The sequence below is a fragment of the Pteropus alecto genome, unplaced genomic scaffold (assembly GCF_000325575.1).
Source record: "Pteropus alecto unplaced genomic scaffold, ASM32557v1 scaffold8, whole genome shotgun sequence".
NCBI lineage: Eukaryota > Metazoa > Chordata > Mammalia > Chiroptera > Pteropodidae > Pteropus > Pteropus alecto.
This window is the reverse complement of record NW_006494609.1, coordinates 2446496-2465204: the sequence shown is the minus strand read 5'-3', so window position 1 is coordinate 2465204 and position 18709 is coordinate 2446496. Positions and strand designations below refer to the sequence as shown.

The 18709-nt window shown below is 35.5% G+C and overlaps 2 protein-coding genes across 5 annotated transcripts in view; one reads left to right on the top strand and one right to left on the bottom strand.

Moving 5' to 3' along the window:
- The window catches only part of BBOF1 (basal body orientation factor 1), a 29981-nt gene extending 13253 nt beyond the window's left edge, over positions 1–16728 (bottom strand). Inside the window, exons 1-4 of the mRNA XM_006925623.2 lie at positions 16512–16728; positions 13349–13577; positions 8370–8435; positions 6414–6557 (exon numbers count right to left, since the gene is read on the bottom strand). Of these exons, the coding sequence (XP_006925685.2) occupies positions 6414–6557; positions 8370–8435; positions 13349–13577; positions 16512–16570 (498 nt within the window). The 5' untranslated portion in view covers positions 16571–16728. The remainder of the gene's footprint in view (positions 1–6413; positions 6558–8369; positions 8436–13348; positions 13578–16511) is intronic.
- The window catches only part of ENTPD5 (ectonucleoside triphosphate diphosphohydrolase 5), a 45193-nt gene continuing 43208 nt past the window's right edge, over positions 16725–18709 (top strand). For all 4 annotated transcript variants that reach the window (XM_025041965.1, XM_025041967.1, XM_025041966.1 and 1 more), the window contains exon 1: positions 16725–16809. The gene's annotated coding sequence lies outside the window, so the exon portion shown is untranslated. The remainder of the gene's footprint in view (positions 16810–18709) is intronic.

The following is an 18709-nucleotide window of genomic DNA, read 5'->3' as shown; positions in this document are numbered from 1 at the left end:
TCAATAGGAAATGGGGTTGATTGGGGCATATTCCTAAAAAATTCTCAATAAACACTTTCTGTTACATATTACCTCTTAATCCTGAACACACAGAAAAACTGTCCCTGCCTATGAGTACCCTATTTCCTTTAAACTTCTATAGACTTACAAGATCAGTAATAAGTTCCTAAAAAGCCTTTCATGAATAACAGTTCTCAGAATATTCAGACAAGATATTCTCATAATCATATTTTTGAAATATCCTCATTTTAAATGTGTGGAATCACGGAATCATATTTTAGAATTGGAAGGGACCTTATGAGTCAGATAATACAATCTCTCACTTAATATAGAAATCTCTTCTATGAGAAAAACATCTTGAGATAGAAGTATCACTAATTCAAATCTCATTAATTCATTAAGCTGTCCTTTAATAGTTCCCATTTTTAGAAAATGCTTCTTAGTATTAATCTAAAAAAAAAAAACCTTCCTTCGATTCCCCTGGCTGGATCCTTCTGTCCTCTAAAACTGCATATAATAAAAAGGACAAAATTCTAGGCAGAGAAAGTTGAGCTAATTTAAAGTTATGATCCTGGCAAGAATCAATCAGATCAAAACAGGCATACTCATTCTAATATTCATGCCATAAAAAAGGCTGTGAGAAGACCAGAGTTCAGGTGCTACCTCGCTCGTTTACCAGCTGTTTGACTCTAGGCAAGTCACTTAACTTCTCAAAGTCTCAGATCTCTAGGAATAAAAAGAGGATAATAATAGTAGCTATCTCATAGGAGTGTGGCAAGGATTAAATAACAAATAATACATGTACTTAGAATAGTAACCATTTAAGTATAATGCTTAATTGTTATTGTCATTACATCTAATATTGTCCCCTCTTATACTTAAGTTTTCCTTACTGTGATCTCTGTCCTAACTGCATTAAATCTCTATTTTATATGATCTCTTTTAGATGTTCTTCTTTCACCTTGTCTTATGTACATAATTTTTTTAAATGGCTTCTTACATTGTCAAATACTTTTAAAATTAATGTGAATATATAAGTTTATGGAAATGTCTACCATCCCACTGTGCCACTGGACTCCCTCAAAAATCTATAAATTAATAAATGAATCTTTTGAAAGATAATTAGACAATGCATATCAAAAACCTTTAAAAGTTTATGTTGTTTAACCCATAAATTCCACTTCTAAGTTACCCTAAAAACTAATTAAAGATACAGAAAAATATTTTTACTTAGATGTTCATCACAGTATATAATAGTGAAAAATTAGGAAACAGTCCAAATATCTAGCATCAAAGGACTGATTAATAAATCATGATAAATCTACCCAATGGAATTTCATGTATCTACTCAAAAGATTTTATAGAAAAACATGTAATGGCATTGAAAAATGTTCACAATGCACAGTGAAAAAATCAGGTTAACAATTTATGCATCATGACTTTATTTTTGTAAAAATAACATATAGATATTTTCAACACACCAAAATATCAACAATGGTTACCTCTACATAGTGTAATTGAGGGTGTGTGTGTATGATTTTCTTCTTTTTGTATCAGCTAAATTTGCTGAAATGGGTATTATCACTTTGTCCAAAAAAGAAAGACTAAAATAATTAATTAAAAAATAACTAAAACCTACCAATTTTTGCTTCTTCTGTTAATCAGATAGAAATAATTTTTTCTTTAAAATTTATGCTTTGATTACCTTTTGATAATCTAAATTTTACTAGTCTCTTTTAAATTTTATAATGAATTCTAATATGTAGTATAATTAATTTCCTTCATTTATGTATATCCTCCAATTTTAAGTTCATGGGCCCCCACGCTTGCCTTAATTATCTCATATTTGGGATTCCTTGAACTACATTATTTTCTTCCATAAGCCAGTATCCTTTTTGCCTTTGAATTTTAAGTCTTCTGGCCCAACAGCCCTCTTTGAAATGTTTGAAATCTATTTCTCCCCTAGGTGGCAACGTTGTTCTTTTAAAAAAAATAATAATAATAATCACACTGTGGCCAACTAGAATATGCATAGCTAGTTCCTAATTCACTTTTGATTCAGAATGTATACCTACATTTAGGATGACTATTTTGAGAGTCCCCGAAAATTTAAGGAACTTAACTTGACTCAATCTGCAGCATTTTAATATGAAACAAAACTTGATATGCCTTCTAAACTTTCTTTTCAGCTTTATTGAAATACAATTGACAAAATTATAAGGTACTTCAAATCTCCATCGTGATTTGATATACATTTACATTGTGAAAGGGTTCCTCCCATTTAGTTAGAAAACTTGATATCCCTTCAATTACATTTTTAATGGAAAGACCCACTCAGAATTTAACAAATATTCATTGAGCATTACTGTGTATCTTACATGTTGATTAATACAAAGGACAATACTGTTTATACTTCAAATAATTTATAATCTAGTAGGAGAGATAAGACAAATGAAAAATAATAATCTCGAGACAGAATGGGCTAGGTAGTATAAAAGATACAAAATGCTAAGGGAACACATAGAAAAAATTATTCTTTTTTTTTCTGCTAATAGTCTTTGTGTATTTTTTTTCCAGTTTATTGAGATATAATTGACATATAACATTGTGCAAGTTTAAGGTGTACAATATGTTGATTTGATACACTTATATATTGCAAAATGATTACTACCATGGTATTGGCTAACACCTCTATACTGTCACATAATTACCATTTCTTTTTTTGTGGTGAAAACATTTAAGATCTACTCTCTTAGAAACTTTTAAGTATATAATACAGTATTATTAGCTATAGTGACCAAGCTATACATTAGATTACCCAGAAGTTGTCAGTCTTATAACTAGAAGTTTGTACCCTTTAACCAATATCTCCCCATTTCTCCCTTCCCCCAGCCCAGGTAGCCACCACTCTAGTTTCTCTAAGTTTGGCTTTTTTTAGATTCCACATATAAGTGATATCAAACAGTATTTGTCATTCTCTGTCTGACTTATTTCACTTAGCATAATGCCCTCAGGTTTCATCCAAATTGTCACAAATGGCAGGAAGAAAATTAGTACTTTTAAAAAGGACTCTGAGGGAAGGTCTCATGGAAAATGCATTTGAGCTGAGCTTTGGAAGGACAGGTAAAATTTTAATGGACAGAGATCTATCAGAAGTATATTTCAGGTAGAAGAAACAGTGTGAACAAAGTAACAAAGGCAGAAAGATTTCAGGGGTGAGTACATGTCCAGTTTGGGTGGATTAAAAGGGGTGTGCATGGGGAGGGGTAGTAAAAGGAGACAATAATGTTCCAAAGTAGATGTAGGGTTTTGACACTCATACTAAGGTGTCTGGGAAATATTCTATTGTCAATAGAGAAATACTAAAGAAGATACTTGAGGGAGGTGATCAGAACATCATTAGAACTGTGATATTTGAAGATCATTCCTGTAGCAGTGTGTATTTTGGACTGTGGTGGTGTGGTGGTTTTAAGATACGTGCAGACTTCTTTGACAGTCTTCCTTTCAAATGATGGATCCTAATTCCCCACCCTTAGAATGTGGGTCAGACTTAGGAATTTACTTCTAACTAATAGGATATGACAGAAGTCATGCTATGTGATTTCCAGCTGGTCAAGAAAAGGATAGCTTCTTTCTGGCTTTCTCTTGAATTACTTGCTCTCAGTGAAGTCATCCTTCAAGTTGCACACTAAGGTAGCTTGTGAAGAGTCTCATGTGTGACGAAGTTGAGGCCTCCCAGTAATTACCAGCACAGATGTGACAGTCATGTGAGTTGGCACCTTGGAAGCAGATCCTCAAGATTCAATCAAGCTCTCAGATGACTGCAGCCCTGGCTGATACCTTGACTGCAACCGCACGAGAAACCCTGAGTCAGAACTGCTCAGCTAGCTAAACTGCTCCCGAATTCCTGATCCATGGAAATTGTGCTTTTAACAAATGTTTTTTATTGTTTTAAGCCATTAAAACAATAATTTGGGGGTGGTTTGTTCTACAATAATAGGTAACTAATGCAGGTAAAGAAATAGAAGTATTGGACAGGATTTCAAGACACTGTGATTCTGCTACCAGCTTTATAACTTACCACAAAAGTCACTTAACATCTTTGTGTCTGTTTTCCTCACCTGTAGAATGACTTAAATAAGCCCTAAAGTTTATTCCAGCTCTAAGACTCTATGAATTCTATGAAATGTTTTAGTTTTAGATGGTTCCTTATATCATTCATTTAGCAAGTTTTATTATTAGGTACTAGTCTAGGAATTAGTGAGCAGTGACAAGTACATACACAAGTAGATGATGTGGCTCTTATTCCCTTTAGTTTACAAAGATTAAAAAACACAAACATAAAACAACTAGAGAAGACAGTTATATAACTGCTATTTTAAGGACTTTAAAATGCTTGAAACCCATAGAAAGATCCCCCAGAAAACACTGCAAAAGGGATTGTATACTGGTGAACTATGAAAACATAACTCAGAACAATTTTAAAGCAACAGTTATAACGATGGTTATAAAGCAACAAGTAATCAAGCTTATGAACAAAGTCAGCCTCATGGAAAGATTTTGGGATAATTATACAATGATGGTAACACATTCCTTTCAATCTAAGAAAATATCTTCCCATTCCCCAACTTGCCTAAAATGTACTGACTCGGTCCTTTAATTAGAGCTTCAAAGAGTCCTCTAATAAGATTTTTAAAGCTAGATAATCATAACAATGATCAAAAGATCAATAATTGCTATGCTATTATTCTTACTAGGAATTAGTATAAGACAATGAGCTAAGTACTTTACACATTACATTATTTAATCCATACAACATCTCTAAGAGGAGATAGGTGATACAATAGCCACAGTTTACAAATGAGGAGTTGGAGACTCGGAGAAATTGAGACTATCCAAGGCTACACATCTATCAGCTGCAGAGCCAGGACATGAAGTCAATGATCTCAACTACTACATTATCTTATCTACCTTTTTCATTTCTCATATACCCTTTCAATTTAGCAGTTAGCTAAAAGGTAAACAGAAACAAGATAAACTTTGGTTTCCCATCAAAGCTTGTTCTTGCTAAGTAGCACCCTGGATAGCCAGAGGAGAGCCTGAGGGAAACTACATGCTGAAGGACACACCGTGATTGAGAGTGAGAGGCACTAAAAGGGATAGAGAAAAAAACTTAAATATTACTAACCATAATAATCATAATTTTGAGCAGAAGTAATAACAGCAGCAGAATAAGCAACAACAGGTAATATTTACCACACAGTGCTAAGCATATAACACAGATTATTTCATTTATTCTTCACAATGACCCTTTGAAATTGGTACTATTATTATCATCTCCATATTACAGATAAAGAAATTTAGCAAGATATCCAAATAGTGAAGACAGTATTTATACTCTGGCAGTCTGACTTCAGAGCATCAACTTTTAACCTCTACAGTAAGTTGCTATATGGTTATCTTTGGTGGCAATACTGCTTCTATTATTACTACTTATATTACTAGAGTATTCATGTATATTCAGTAGAGTGTTAGAGCAAGCTCCTATCAGGAATTTTGCTCGCAGGTTGTTAAAGCATTAGTAGCTTGAAATTGGCCATAATGAAAGTATTTACTCCCAAGGAAATCAGCAAATGCTACAAATCAGGACTTTTTTATTTTGCAAAGAGCTATGCACCACTGTTAATATAATTCTATGTGATATATACTATTTTAAGCACTTTACATACATGAACTCACTTAATCCTTACAACAATATGAGACAGTAACTCTTATTATCTGCCTTTTACAGATGAGGAACCCAAGGTATAGAGAGGCTAAGTAATTTGTCCAAAGTCACAAAACTGATTTCAGCTACCTGTGCCTGGCACACATCTGTGACATTTGTTGCATTATTATTAATGCAATAAAACTATCTTCTGAACTGAGGGAATGGAAAGTAAGAGAAAGAGCATAGTAAGGTCAGAAAAACTTTATGAAAGTACTCAGTTTTCCTCACCCTACTCAACCCTACCCAGAGAGCCTTATAAAATTTTCTAAAATTATCATTCATCAGTCTAAATATTATTCCTTAGGGACTTTGCGGCTTTGCCCTTAATATTTTTAAAGAACTGTAGTTTCTTATTGACGTCACTATAAAGGTTTAACTGCTGATAAATGTGAGAGGGTGTGCTGGCTAAAATATGTGGAATTTTCAAAGAAATCAATGCTTAGAAAAAGAAAAGTCTAACCATCAAGATCTTGAGCATCTAGTCCTAAACTGATATGTCCTATCCTTTTATTCTCAAAAAATCTCTAAAATGTCAAAGGGAGTCTTTTACCATCTAATAGGAGTAAATGTCTATGAAGGCTTTTGCAGACATAGTAGTCAATTCTAATCCCCTTTTTTTAAAAAAAGAAGGAAAGAAACTTACATCATCTAGTTCTTTCTCCACTTGGATTTTTCTCTTCTGGAATTGTTTTATTGTTTTCATCTCTGTTTGAATCATACTAATTTCTTTGGCTTTTTGATGGAATTGTCCCTCCAGCTCACTTATTTGCACAGTGTACTTTTGTTCCTATATGCAAAACAAAAACAAAAACAAAAACAAAAAACAGGTAAATGAGTTGGGAGAAAGAACAGAAGTCCCACAGAAACATGTTCCATCTGAAGCCTTAAGCCATTTGTCTATTTTCTTTGAAGAAACATCCCTTTTCATTTTGCATTGTTTTCATTTTTTTAAAAGATATCAAGTGCCCTGAATAAGAAAAGTTATATTTTTCCAATCTTTTATAGAAAATACACCTATTTATTAAAAAGAGGCATGAGAAGACTAAACAAATTTTTACTCTGTAAAAAAGATAAATAACATCTGTAACCCTAAATTAAAATTACTAAATTAAGAGACAAAGAGGACTAATATCTCTAATAAATAAAGAGGAATAAGATTTGGAAAAGAGGAAGGAAGGGAGAAGAAAGAGGAGGAGAAAGAAGAGGGAGAAAGAATAAAGGGAAGAGGAGGAGAGAGAAAAGAAAAAAAAGGAGGGAGGAGGAAAAAGAAAAAAGAATAACACCGTAAGCACCATTAATACCAGTAAAAAAAAATGAATAAGACCTATCAAAAGAAATGCAAATAACCCTCAAACATATGAAAATATACTCAGCCTAGCTCATAATAAGAGAAATGCAAATTGAAATACACTGAAATACCATGTCTCGCCTAACAGGTTGACAAAAATCCATTTTGACAATATACTCTGATATATTGTGAACACATGGATAAAAGTTAGATTTCTCAGAATATACCATGTTTGATAGATTTGACTTTGGAACCACATAAATATTTTACATAATTATAATGACATAATTACACAATGTTATATGTGCAATTTATTTTTCAAAAGCAACTCCTAAAAATCAAAAGCAAAATGTGTTGTTGAGTTGATGGCATAAACTTCCAGAAAAGAATTATTTCAAATCGTTTCTAAATCTTGTATTTTGACAGTAGATTCCTACTGGTATAATCCTAAGGGGAAAAGTGCCCCACAAAATCTTAAACTGTTTCTACTAGTCTATGTAGGTGGTAGTATTCTGTGACTGTTGATGTATTGGGGTTTAAAGCAACTACACGATTATATAGGTATTATTAAGAACCAGAATTTTTGGTGAGCGAGAAGGGAGACAGATAAAGTTAAAACCCTGTATTCCTGCATCTGACTTGAAAGTATTAGTATGGGCTCATAATATATTTCATGATATATTTTTAATCTTTAAAAAATATATATTGCTGGGAGGGAAGTTGGGAGGAATAGTGAAAAAGGTCAAAGGTCAAGAAGTATAAATGGACTGTTACAAAATAGACATGGAGATATAAAGTGAAGCATAAGGAAAATAGTTAATAATTTTGTACTGAATATGTAAGGGTAAACAGGGGTACTAGATTTAGTGAGGTGATCACTTTGTTGGTTTTATAGAACTCTAATCACTATGCTGTACAACTGAAACTAATACATTATTGTATGTCAACTATAATTGAAAAAAACCTCATTGAGTTATGCAATATAAATATGAGCAACTAATTGTCTATTATATTTCAATAAAACAAATAAATAAAAATAAAAAATATGTATTGTTTCATTTGGTCCACTGAATAGCCCAAGAATGAATTTCAAACTCAAGATGAGTAAGCACTACTAATACAAGATGGTTTTCTAAGTTTTCTACAATAATGTATTTTTATGGTATTTTTGAACTTCTGTACAAGTGTGTGAGCTTTAAGGTTGCTAAGATGCTCAGAGGACCTATTCATTTATTCTCATTATCTTAAATATAAGCTTGCCAGAAACCTGACCATCCAGTAAGTGAAGTATTAGTATACTTAGATACTCACCAATTTTTCCTTCTCCTCTTGGGCTTTTTCCCTTGTTTCGTTCAATTGTTGTTTCAGGTTTTCAATCTGTATAAGATGAAAATATAGAGTTAGGAAGGTAGAAAATGAAAATGCAGAATTAGGAAGGTAAAGAAATTGTTCTGTGCCGTGCCTTTATTATATAGCCTTATTTTCACATAATATTAAAACCAGAAGGGTTGGAGAGGTTGAGTAAGGCGGAAAGAGAAGAGGAGACATATACCATACCCTCAAACTGCTATTGCCAGTTTCCAAAACCTGGCCATCATCAGAATTACTGGAATAACTTTTTAATTGTGGTAAAGAATATAACATTAAATTTGACCATCTTAACCATTTTATTTATTTTTATTTATTTTTTAGGCTGGGCAACCTTTGGTTCACCTCACAGATTGCAAGGACCTTGTCAGTTTACAATCCCTTATTTCTTATTTTTTAAGCTTACAGCACCTGGTCTTCCTAGGTGGTCTCCTGTCCAGTACTAACCAGGCCCGACCCTGCTTAGTTTCCAAGGTCAAACATCAGGCTTGTTCGGGGTGGCATGGCTGTAGACTCCATCTTAACCATTTTAAATGTACAGTTCAGTAGTGCTGTTTATTCACATGGTTGTACAATAGATCTCTATAAATTTTTCATCTTGCAAAACTGAAACTCAATACTCATTAAACATTAATGCCTTCTCCAACATTCCCTCCCCCCAGCCCTTGGCAACCACTTTTCTACTTTCTATTTGTGGATTTTGACTACTTTAAATACTTGATATACATGGAATCATATAATATTTGTCCTTTCATGACTGGCTTATTTAACTTAGCAGAATATTCTTAAGATTCAACCATGTTGTAGCATGTGACAGGATTTCCTTCTTTTTTAAGGCTGCATAATTTTCTTTATCCATTCCATCATCGGACATTTAGGTTATTCCAGCCTCTTGGCTGTGATTAATGTTTCAACAAACATGAGTATGAAAATCTCTCTCCAAGATCCTGCTTTAAATTTTTTTGAAAATATACCCAAAAGTGGGATTTCTGGATCATATGGTAATGCTTTTTCAAATTTTTTGAGGAACCTCATAATTTTCAATAATGGCTGCACCATTTTATATTCCCACAAATATTCTAATTTCTCTGCACCCTCCACAACACTTGTTATTTTCTGTTTTTCTGATAGTAGCCATGGTATAAAGTGGTACCTCATTGTAGTTTTTATTTGTATTTCTCTTATCTGGGTAACTTTTCAAAAGAAAAGTTTCAAGAAGAGTACAGAGTCCTCATACACTCTTCACCCAATTTTTCTATTTGATTTCCCTATGTATATATAGATAGATCTATCTAAATACATAATTATATAGATACATACAGATGATAAACTTTTTTACATCATTTTTTCTGGACCATATGAGAATAACTTTAAGACATCATGATCCTTTACCCCTAAATAATTATGTATTTCCTAAGAAAAAGGACATTCTTTTTTAGAAGCACAGTATAATTATCAAAATCAAGAAATTTAAAATTGATATAATCTATACTCTATATTCAAATTTTACTACCCTTTGTCCCAATAATGTCCTTAATTGCAACTTTCCTTCTTCTGGTCCAGAATATAATCCTTGGTTATGCATTACATTTAGTTGTCATGTATCCTACCTAGTCTCCTCCATTCTGGAACAGTTTCTCAGTCATTGTCATTTATGATATCAACATTTTTGAATACTGGCCAAGGTTAGGGCTGTCTGATGTTTCTTCATGAGCAGATTCAGGTTATGCATTTTTGGCAGGCATACACTGCCAAAGTGATGATGCATTCTTTCCAGTGATTCACATCATGAGGTGATTGATGTCAATTTTAATCAATTGGTTAAGATTGTGTCTGCCAGTTTTCTCTACTTAAAAGTTACTATTTTTCCTTTTGTAATTATTAAGTAATTTGTGGGAAGATATTTTGACATGCCAATATCCTTCTGCCATCAAACTATCACCCACTAGTTTTAGCATCCACTGATGATTCTTGACTGATGCCAAATGGTGCCTGTTCTAACTCCATCACCATTCCTTGAAAATTTAATAATTTATTGAATTCTATTGTAAGGAAAAGCTTTCCCTTCTCCCTCATTTACTAACGTATATAGTTATTTATTAGTGTATGCACTCATGGACTTAAATTTATTCAATGGGTTACAATCTATTAGTGTCATTATTTATTTTGATTATCTCAGATTTGGCCTGTGGGAGCTGCTTCCAGCTAGCCCCTGTGTTCCTTAATATTTTTTACTTACTTTCTGGCACATAAAGACATCCCAATCTCATCTTTTACTTTCCCTGCCCCAGTGTTGGAATCAATCATTTTTCCAAAGATCTTTTAGTAGAGAACTTGGGTAGCTTTTTAAACTAAAAACTCCTTGACATGGTTATAAAATCAGAGGATACGGAAGTGAAACACTGTTGTAAATGATATCTTAGACTAGTTTAAAGAAAATCTTAAAATTCTAAAAGAGAAATTAAGACAGTCCTAAACCATGTAGGACAGGTGTGAAATATAATGATATTTATTTTGTGATTGACTGAACAAAGCGTTAAATACAAAAACTCACTCAAGAAAAATCTACTTTTGTTCAATATATAATAGTTTTAAAAACATTTCATTTCTAATATTTCTATAATTAACACGAAATAAGACTATAAACAGTTTAAAGTTTAAGAAAATAGCAGAATGAGTAACAAAACTATAGGAGAGCTAGTTAACCAGGATATATTGAATCTACTTTACTTTTTTCCGCAAAGTAGTTTCTTTGGTTTTAATGGGTATCCATGATTGTGAAAAATTATGCATTTGCTACAGACAGTTGTGGGCCTTGATATATTGAGGTATTTCTTGTTGAAAATCAAGAAATACAAGTGATACTGATAAATGCAGACCAATATCAATTAGCTAATAGAGGCCACAAAACTTCTATGTAATGAATTATGAAAATTATTTGTATGGCTGGCCTCAATTTACTTAAGACTATTCTACAGAAGACAACTTTGATAATGCCCACTCTTCAAAAAGTAATTCTGAAAACAGGCTACCTAGAAAATAAGGTAAAAAATGACAATAATGCACAAAATTATATTTTATTTAATAAAATCTACATAAATATTACATTGTCTGATTTCTCTAAAATACTTTCAATATCATCTTGAACTTGATTTAATGAGTGCCTGCTTTGTGCCAGGCCCACACTAGGTGCTGGAGATACAGCACTGAAAAACAATTTTAAAAAGGCTCCAAAATTCTTTACTTCTGAGAGGCTTCATTCTAATCAGAAAAAGACAATAAACAAATACATAAGTAACATGCATATAGCATGACAGAAAATAATAAATATAACAAAGAAAATAAAACAAAGTAGGGGTCTTAATTTTAAAGAGGACAGTGAGGAAGGGTCTCACCAAAAAAGTGGCATTTGAAAAAATTAAGGAATGATTCATGCATTTGCACATCACCCTTATATAGGAGCCATGCGTTGTATCACTCCAACATTAGTTCATACATGTACTGAAGCAAACACATAAACAAACAAACAATGGGTGAAGGAACATATAGAAGATGTTCAAGCGACAAATAATCAGGAAAATACAAATTAAAATACCAAGATACCAATTTACACCCATAAAATTAAGCAAAAATTATTAAGTATAATATCAAGTATTAACAAAAATTTGGCAAACAGGAACTTACTCTAATACATTGCTTGTGACAGTATGAATTGGTATAACCTCTTTGTAGATCAATTTAAACTCCTATGAAGTTGAAACTAGGCATACCCCATAATGTAGTAATTTAACTGTCTACTCTAGAGAAACTCTCACAAAAGGGCACATGCAGACATATACAAGAATGTTCACGGAATGTAATAATGAAAAAAATGGAGTCTAAATGACCCACAGGGGGTATAGATAAAATTAAGTTTATTTGATGGAATATTATAAAGCAGTTATGAATAAATGAAAAAATAAAGCATACTCATTACAAATTCCTTAAATGAATTGAATCATGTGATTTTTGTGAATATACCACAAAAATATTATGTTGAGTAAAAAAACAAGTTGTAAAAGACATGTACAATATGATACCACTAATGTAAAATTTAAAACAAGACTATAGTGTGTATTGTTTGTGGATATATAATACAGAAATAGTTAAAGTAGAAAAACATGCATGGGACTGAAGCACCTCAGCATGGTGAAAATTTCCTTGGGTTTTCATGGGGTTCATAGAGGCAGATGGAAAAGAGAAGAATTTGGAGTTCCACCTAAATTCCACTTTCAAACCCACTAGCTGTGTGACTTTGGATATGTTACCTGTCCTTCCTGAGAGTCAATTTTTCATCCGTAAAATGGGAATGACAATATTGTAGCTACATGGGGTAATTAAAAAGACTAAGTGAGATAACAAAGGTAAAGTACCTAGCATAGAGTCTGGCACAAAATATGGTCTCCACAATGTTAGCTCCCATTCCTTTTTCTTTCAGATCTAAAATAATAGCTTTACTCTCAAACACTTAAATAAGGTATGATAAGATAAATTCAATATGCAGCTTAAGTTCATATTCATGTGATCATGGATTATTAGTGAATTTACAGATTATTAAAACTAAATATTTATCAATATCAAGAAATATATATATCATATACCATGCTCTTATCCTTAAAATAAAATGGATGATTATGTTCACTTATGATCATCAATCTGTTTTAGACAAGAAAACATGGAACAAGAACCGAAAATGAGAAAGACTCAGCTATGACAGTAAAACCATTCTGAAACAGCATCCTGCTTCAAGGAGAGTTAAAGTCAACTGAAATGTCTTAAGTATGTGATAAGTTTTCAAGGAATTAAGATCCTTTAAATATATAACCACACAAGTATAACACAGAGGTAGTTACTAAGACACAGGAGGGTTTCTACCTACCTACCATATTATCTTTTTCCTGATCCTGCTTCTTCAAGTAGCTTAATACAGACATTGTGTCTTTCTCCATTTTATACTGCTGTTTCTTTAATTCCTCATTAGTTTTTGCAAGTCTCCGGGAAGTATCACGATACTCAATCCTAGAGAGTTCTGTGACTTCCATCCTGGCCTCCCAAAGGGAGGCATTGGCCTTGGCTCTTTCCACTACAGATTCATCAGTTTTTGTTATCTTCCTACATGGGAAGACGACATTGACAGTAAATAACTATTCTCTACTATAGTAGTATTACAGCTATAATAATTTGTTTTGCTTGGCATTGCCTGGCACATATGAGCAAATATTATTGGATAAATTAGTTAATAAGAATACATATTTACTTGATAAAGGATAACTATCATAGTAGGTGCCTCTTCCTGGAAGAGGGGAACTTTGGAGCATAATTCTAAAGGACTAGGAAAACAAAGAGAAAAAGCATGATAAGTCAAATTCATTTCATTAAGCCTTCACATCTTTTCATCTGCTTCTTCTTTCTCTAATATTTGAACTGTCTTCTATTTCTACTTACTCAGTCTTAGACCTTAGCTTTCTCCACTGCAAATCCCTTAGTTCCTCTTCTGCATGACGATACATTCATAGTGTAACTGTAACATTAAGTCCATATTTCTGTAATCTTCTACCTATCCGAACCCCAGTTTTGTTTTTGTTCTAGGTTGGGTTTTTTGTTTTGTTATTGTGTTTTTTGTTTTTTTTGGCTAGGCCTTAGACAAAACATCAAGTCGCTATGTTAAATACTTTATCTGCTGGTGCCACAGTGCACCAGGCTTCAAGGATGGCTGATAAACCATAATCATTTATACAGAGGTGGAGAGGATATTTAAAAATAATAATGGCTTCAAAGATTAAAGCAATAAAAAGGGAGCTTTTCCAAAATAAAGATTATATGAGCAAGAAAACACTATCCCATATGTGGTAGGCACTGGATATATATTTAGATAACAACTAAGAAGACTTCACCTATATTGAATTCTAAATATTTTCACACATAAGTATGTGTGAATTTTCTATACTGTCACCCTTCATTCCTACCTCTCAAATCCTGATTCCTGATCCCTTTCTAGTCCTACTCTCACCTTTTCTTCTCTACAAATTAAGGCCAGCTTCATCTCAACCCCCAGCCTTTTCTAGCTGTTGACCTCTCTTTCCAGCATGCTTTAGGCAGTAGTGATAGACTGCCTTGCTACAGTCATCTAATTGCTCCCTGAAGGTATCAAGTCTAAGCTGCTCAGAGTAGTTGATACATGAACTCTGATAGGATTTCTCACAAGAGGACCACTAATACTGACTGTAGAAACAAAGCAGGGTTTCTCAAACTATGCGTCATGGAAAATCCCAGGAATAAGAAATCTGTTATCCTCAATGTTCTCCATTGTTGATGTGTGTACTGTAGATGCAGGGTCAAAAACAGAAAACATATGCTAGTGAGTTCCAGGAATGTGATAAGCCCTTGCCACTTTTAAAAAGTGCTAAACGATGCAATTATATTTTTAAAAATCACAATGTAGAATACTTATATTAACAAATGGAGGGAAGCTAAAAATAAGTATGTACATTAGGCTATCATTTTACAAAAATGAAAAAGAATGTCCTCAAATGATAATAGTGGTTATCTTTGGATGATGTTTTCTCCTTTGACTTTCCATGTTTCTCCTAAACTTTTTGTACTGGCATATATTACTCTCTTAAATAAGTTACCTCACAAACTTTACAAGTTTGGGAGATTTCCTTGTGGTTCCATAAATAGTGTTGTTGGATACCACGTATGACTCCATATGTGTCTAGGAACAATCAGGGTCATCTAATAGGTCTAGTGGCAATCCGGCAGCAACTCCAAATCTGCAAAGGGTTAGTGCTACAGCAATATCCACTTCAGAGGTTCCAACCAGTTTGGGGAAAGCTGAACAATTATCCAATGTGGTCAAATCCTTTAGGCTCCCTTTGAACCAAAAGGAATCCCTAAAAGGCCCAAGGAACTACTTCAATCATCCAGAGAGCCTTTAGATGTTCAAGATCATCTCAACCACATAGCAGAGATCTCTCAGACTAGGGGCAAGAAAGAATGAACCCAGAGCACAGTTCTTGTGGAAAAAACATCCAAGTTGAAGCGCACACAAGCAGACACCTTAATTTGTTATTGAACAAATATTAAGCACCTGCTATGTTCCAGGCTCTCTGATAGGTGCTGATGATATGGTGAATAATGCTTAGTGCCTACTCTACAGAAGAGTATAGTCGTGAGCAGGACTTCCCAACCCTGGCACTACTGACACTGAGCCAAATAATTTTTTCCTTGGGGTGAGGGTAGGGGGGTTGTCCTGTGCACTGCAGGGTGTTAAACAGCATCTTTAATCTCTACCTGCTAGATGCCAATAGCACACATCTCCAGATGTGATAACCAAAAGTCTCCAGATATTGCAAAATGTCCCTTGGGAGGCAAAACAGCCCTGGGTTAAGAACAACTAGTCTAGAGCAGTGCTGTCCAATAAAACTTTCTGTGATGTTCTTTACTTAGGCTGTCCAATATAGTCTCCACTAACCACATGTGCTTATTAAGCACATGAAATGTGGCTAGTACAATTGAGGGTCTGAATTTTTAATTTAATTTTAATTAATTTTAATTTGATAGCCACATATAGAGGGTGCCTACCCTATTGGACATCACTTGTCTCCAGGACCTCCAACATCCCAAGAAATGTTATCCTGACCTTCACATCTACTGTCGGAACTCTTCCTCCTAATTCTCAGTTCTTTTCTCCTCAAGTAGCACCTATTTCATTCGGTCCTGTGTTTCTTCTTTTCTTAGGGAATTTATCTGCCTCCGTCGTTAATACACATGGGCAGGGGCTGTGTCTAAATTACTTCAGGGTCCCAAATCTTACACTCTATATTGTCTCAGGTGAAGCAATACGCTTTGGCATACATTTGGGGGAATTTCCAAACACTAGGAACTGTCTTCGGGACCGGGAAGAGCGAGAGGAGGGTCCAGGATGGTCGAGGAAAGCCGGCGGGAGGGCGCCAGCTGGTCAACTCCTGCGCCGGGTGGCCCCCAGACCCGAATCCCCGGAGGGGAGGTCCAGGGAGAGGGGATCTCAGGGTGGCTTCTCCTTACTTCTTCTTGTCTTTTTCTTTACTCTTGCTTTTCCTTTTGTCCTTTCCCTTCGACGGCATATTGTCCTCTTCAAGGGCCCCGCTGTAGTCGTAGTCTCTCCGCTACGGCCTAGGCCCGGCTCCGTCTCTAAGGAAACCAGCACGCCAAGCTGGTTACGTTCTACCCGAGACGTTGCCAGCGCGCGGAGAGCGCATGCGCTGTTACGTTGCCCCCCCGACGCCGCCACGGGCGGGGCGCGGAGGGAGGGGCGAAGATCGCTCCGAGGGCGGCGGGTCGCCGCGCCGGAGCGGCGCGTGCGGTGAGTGTGCGAGCTGTGGAGGCGCCAGAGCCTGCCCTGGGGGTCGGGCAGGGAGGCTGGAGAGAGCCAACCTCGGGCAGCAGCAGCACAGTGACCTGCGAGCCAGAGGTCTCCGGCGGTGCGAGGTCGGGGCGCCCTCGCCTCAGGAGGCTCGTTGCCCTACCAGTCGGCCCGCCCGCCTGTTTTGCAGTGTTCCTCGCCCGCGCGTCCTCCCCTCTCCTCACGCCCCAGCCTGCGTGGCCGCGGCCGCCTGGCTGTAGCCCTTGCTCCGCCTCAGCTTTTTCTGAACCTGTCCCAACTCCTTTGGTTTCCTTCTCGCTCTCCTGGCTTCTAACTCTTGCTAATTCTTAAGGGATGGCGCACATAGCGGACTTCCCTGGCTACACATTTTTTGGTGAGACAGTTGGGGACTTTTAGGAGGGTGGTGGTTGGGGGCGAGGCTGGCAGCCTCCGCGGGGCAGCGCACGCGGGAGTCCTGGCATCCAGGAGCGGAGCGAACAGACAAATGCTGCCATCTAAGGTGAGAGAGGTTACTCCGGGGGCTGGAGGAGCGTCTTGGGGTCAGGTCCTCCGCCTCATTTTGTCCTACGTAGCGGACACTGCCCGTCCAGAACCCGCTGAGGCTTCCCACTTGTTATATGCGTCCGCAGCTCCTTTTTCTGTAAGTTTCATAGTTGAAGGCCCTTGCCTCTTGGTCTTTTTTTTTTCTTCCCCTTTAACCAGAGCACACCTGTGAAAAGAAGTACTCGGAAGTATTGTTCTCTTTTTTGAGAGGAGGAGCTCTGTAATTATGCCTTCATTCAATGATAGTGAGTCGTTAAGACAGAGAATTATGGGTGCCAAGACCATAGTTAGGAAACTTGTTGAAGCTCAGCTTTGCGTCAATCTGCATTTCAAATTGAATTTAAAATTTCTTTTAAAAACTTCATTGTGCATCGTCCCTCTCCATTTCCTTGGGGAGAACTTAATCCCTCCACCCCTTCCAGAGGTCTGTTGCTCTTTGACCTCTGATGCTCTTTCCCATCCTCTCTTTTTCACTTATGTTAATTTGTTTCTGAACTCTATAAATAGAATATGTTGATTTGTTAACGAGCAGTGAAAACCTTTTTAGACATACCATCTGCTAGCATGATCGTGGCTCTGTTTCTGGTGCATTTTTCCCTCTTTTGCATGTCACACTCCAGTGAGTCCCTGGAGGAATCTCCATACAACGGAGGGGTTTCCTCTGATATGGAATCTATAAAGTTACAATTAATTTTGTATATCTAAGGTTCTAAAAATTCACCGTATTGATAACTTGCTGAAAAGAGGGTAGGGCATCTTCTATCAAGGGCTGTATTAGGAATACATTCTAAAAATTGGTAATTGCAAAATATGAAAATCAGTCCAAGACTTTCGTTGTTTGAACATAGACCTACAGACTCATTTATAAACATAAAATTTGTAACAAGATTATTTCTTAATATGAGCATAGTACCTTATATTTGTACTTTGTAGTATGTACTCTATAGATATACATTTTTGTTAACTATGAGTTTGATTTTTGTAGTTAGAGTGTTGCGATGTGAATATGGTTAAGAGAAATGCCCAGATTCATAGTGTAGTTAGTAGACGTGGTTCTAGTATTTAGTCTTCTGAACCTTACCATTCTCTGCCAAAGAAGTGGATGTTATTCAGTCATCTGTTAGTAAGAAACATCTGATGGTACAAATAGTAGAATAGGAAGCTGCTGGTTAGCAATCCATCCGGTAGCATTTCCTTCCATAATTTATGGTAGGTAATTTTACTATGAAGTTTCAGGATTATTTTGCTGAATAAATTTGCTTTGTTTCATTGTTTAGAATGCTAATGATTTTAAAACTTGGAATAAGTCACTTAGTGTTTTGTTGACCTGGCTTTA